The following is a 1080-nucleotide window of genomic DNA, read 5'->3' as shown; positions in this document are numbered from 1 at the left end:
AAAACTAAATAAACCCCATAATAAATATGACTATATACTCCTAGGTCAGAATTAAATTCCAAAACTTCCAAAAGAGAGCTTAAAAGATACATCACATTAGGAATTTCATAACGATCTGAGAGGCAGCATGCAGTGCAGTGTGGAATATTTACTCACTTTTCTTTTTTTCCAGGAGTTTAAGGCGATTGATAACCAATTACAAATTAACTCGGAGGCGATCGACTCTAAAGGCAGAGCTGAACATTATTTCACCACAAGACACTGGAGCTCACAATACACTTTGCTGAGCAAGGTTCCCGAGGAAAGAGAAAGGTACAAGTATTATGAGAGACACTAATTTTCCCACACGTGTTTCATTCACTGAACAAGCCGGTGCAAGGAATTTGTGAGCATACTTGCTTCTCTGTGGACCCCTTCCCCAGATATGATGCTTGTAATTCAAGTAAGGATTGGGTTTCCTTTCGTTTATCCTAATCCTCAGTGTTTTTTACTGCAACCTTTTAGGACTGTGCAAGACGCTTCTGAAACAATAAAAGTCTTTGTCAATCATCTCTAACAAAGGGAGAGTCCCCACCCCCAAGGGACATATTCATCACCTAGGGAGAAATTATAAGACTGCCTTCTCAATAAAATATTAATGAATTTGAAAGAGAAATCCTCTTTGGAACCTGGAGAGGTCACACAGCTTCAAAGGCATGTGGAAATGAGGGCATAGAATTATTCAGAAAAGTAGGTAAGACAGAAGCTTGAAAAGCACGTATTTATACATTTGTATATTAAGAAAAGCTTTTGAAAAATAATGCCAGGAACCACTGCATTTTCAAGAAAGCAAAACCCACCAAATATTTCTATAATTTCAATATTATGCTTGGGATTAGTTCTTATTTCTGCCCTTGGCATCCAAAGATAAAGTTCCATAGGCAGTGGTGGCATGCCTGTAATCTTAGCTGCTCAAGAAGCTGAGGCAGGAGGACCACAAGTTTGAGGCCAGCCTGAGCCACTTGACAAGATCCTATCACAAGGTACGAATTGTTTAGGGTGGCTGAAGACATAGTACAGTGGTAGAAAACTTACTGAGTG

The 1080-nt window shown here is 39.3% G+C and overlaps 1 protein-coding gene across 1 annotated transcript in view; it reads right to left on the bottom strand.

Moving 5' to 3' along the window:
* Positions 1-464, bottom strand: part of LOC104876476 (IST1 homolog) — a 17402-nt gene extending 16938 nt beyond the window's left edge. Inside the window, 2 exon segments of the mRNA XM_010644516.1 lie at positions 157-283; positions 396-464. Of these exon segments, the coding sequence (XP_010642818.3) occupies positions 157-244 (88 nt within the window). The 5' untranslated portion in view covers positions 245-283; positions 396-464.
* Positions 465-1080: the final 616 nt, after the last annotated feature.

The sequence above is a fragment of the Fukomys damarensis genome, unplaced genomic scaffold, assembly GCF_012274545.1.
Source record: "Fukomys damarensis isolate Sample0158 unplaced genomic scaffold, DMR_v1.0_HiC HiC_scaffold_32, whole genome shotgun sequence".
Taxonomy (NCBI): domain Eukaryota; kingdom Metazoa; phylum Chordata; class Mammalia; order Rodentia; family Bathyergidae; genus Fukomys; species Fukomys damarensis.
The sequence above is the reverse complement of the archived record's forward strand: the minus strand, read 5'-3'. Positions and strand labels throughout refer to the sequence as shown.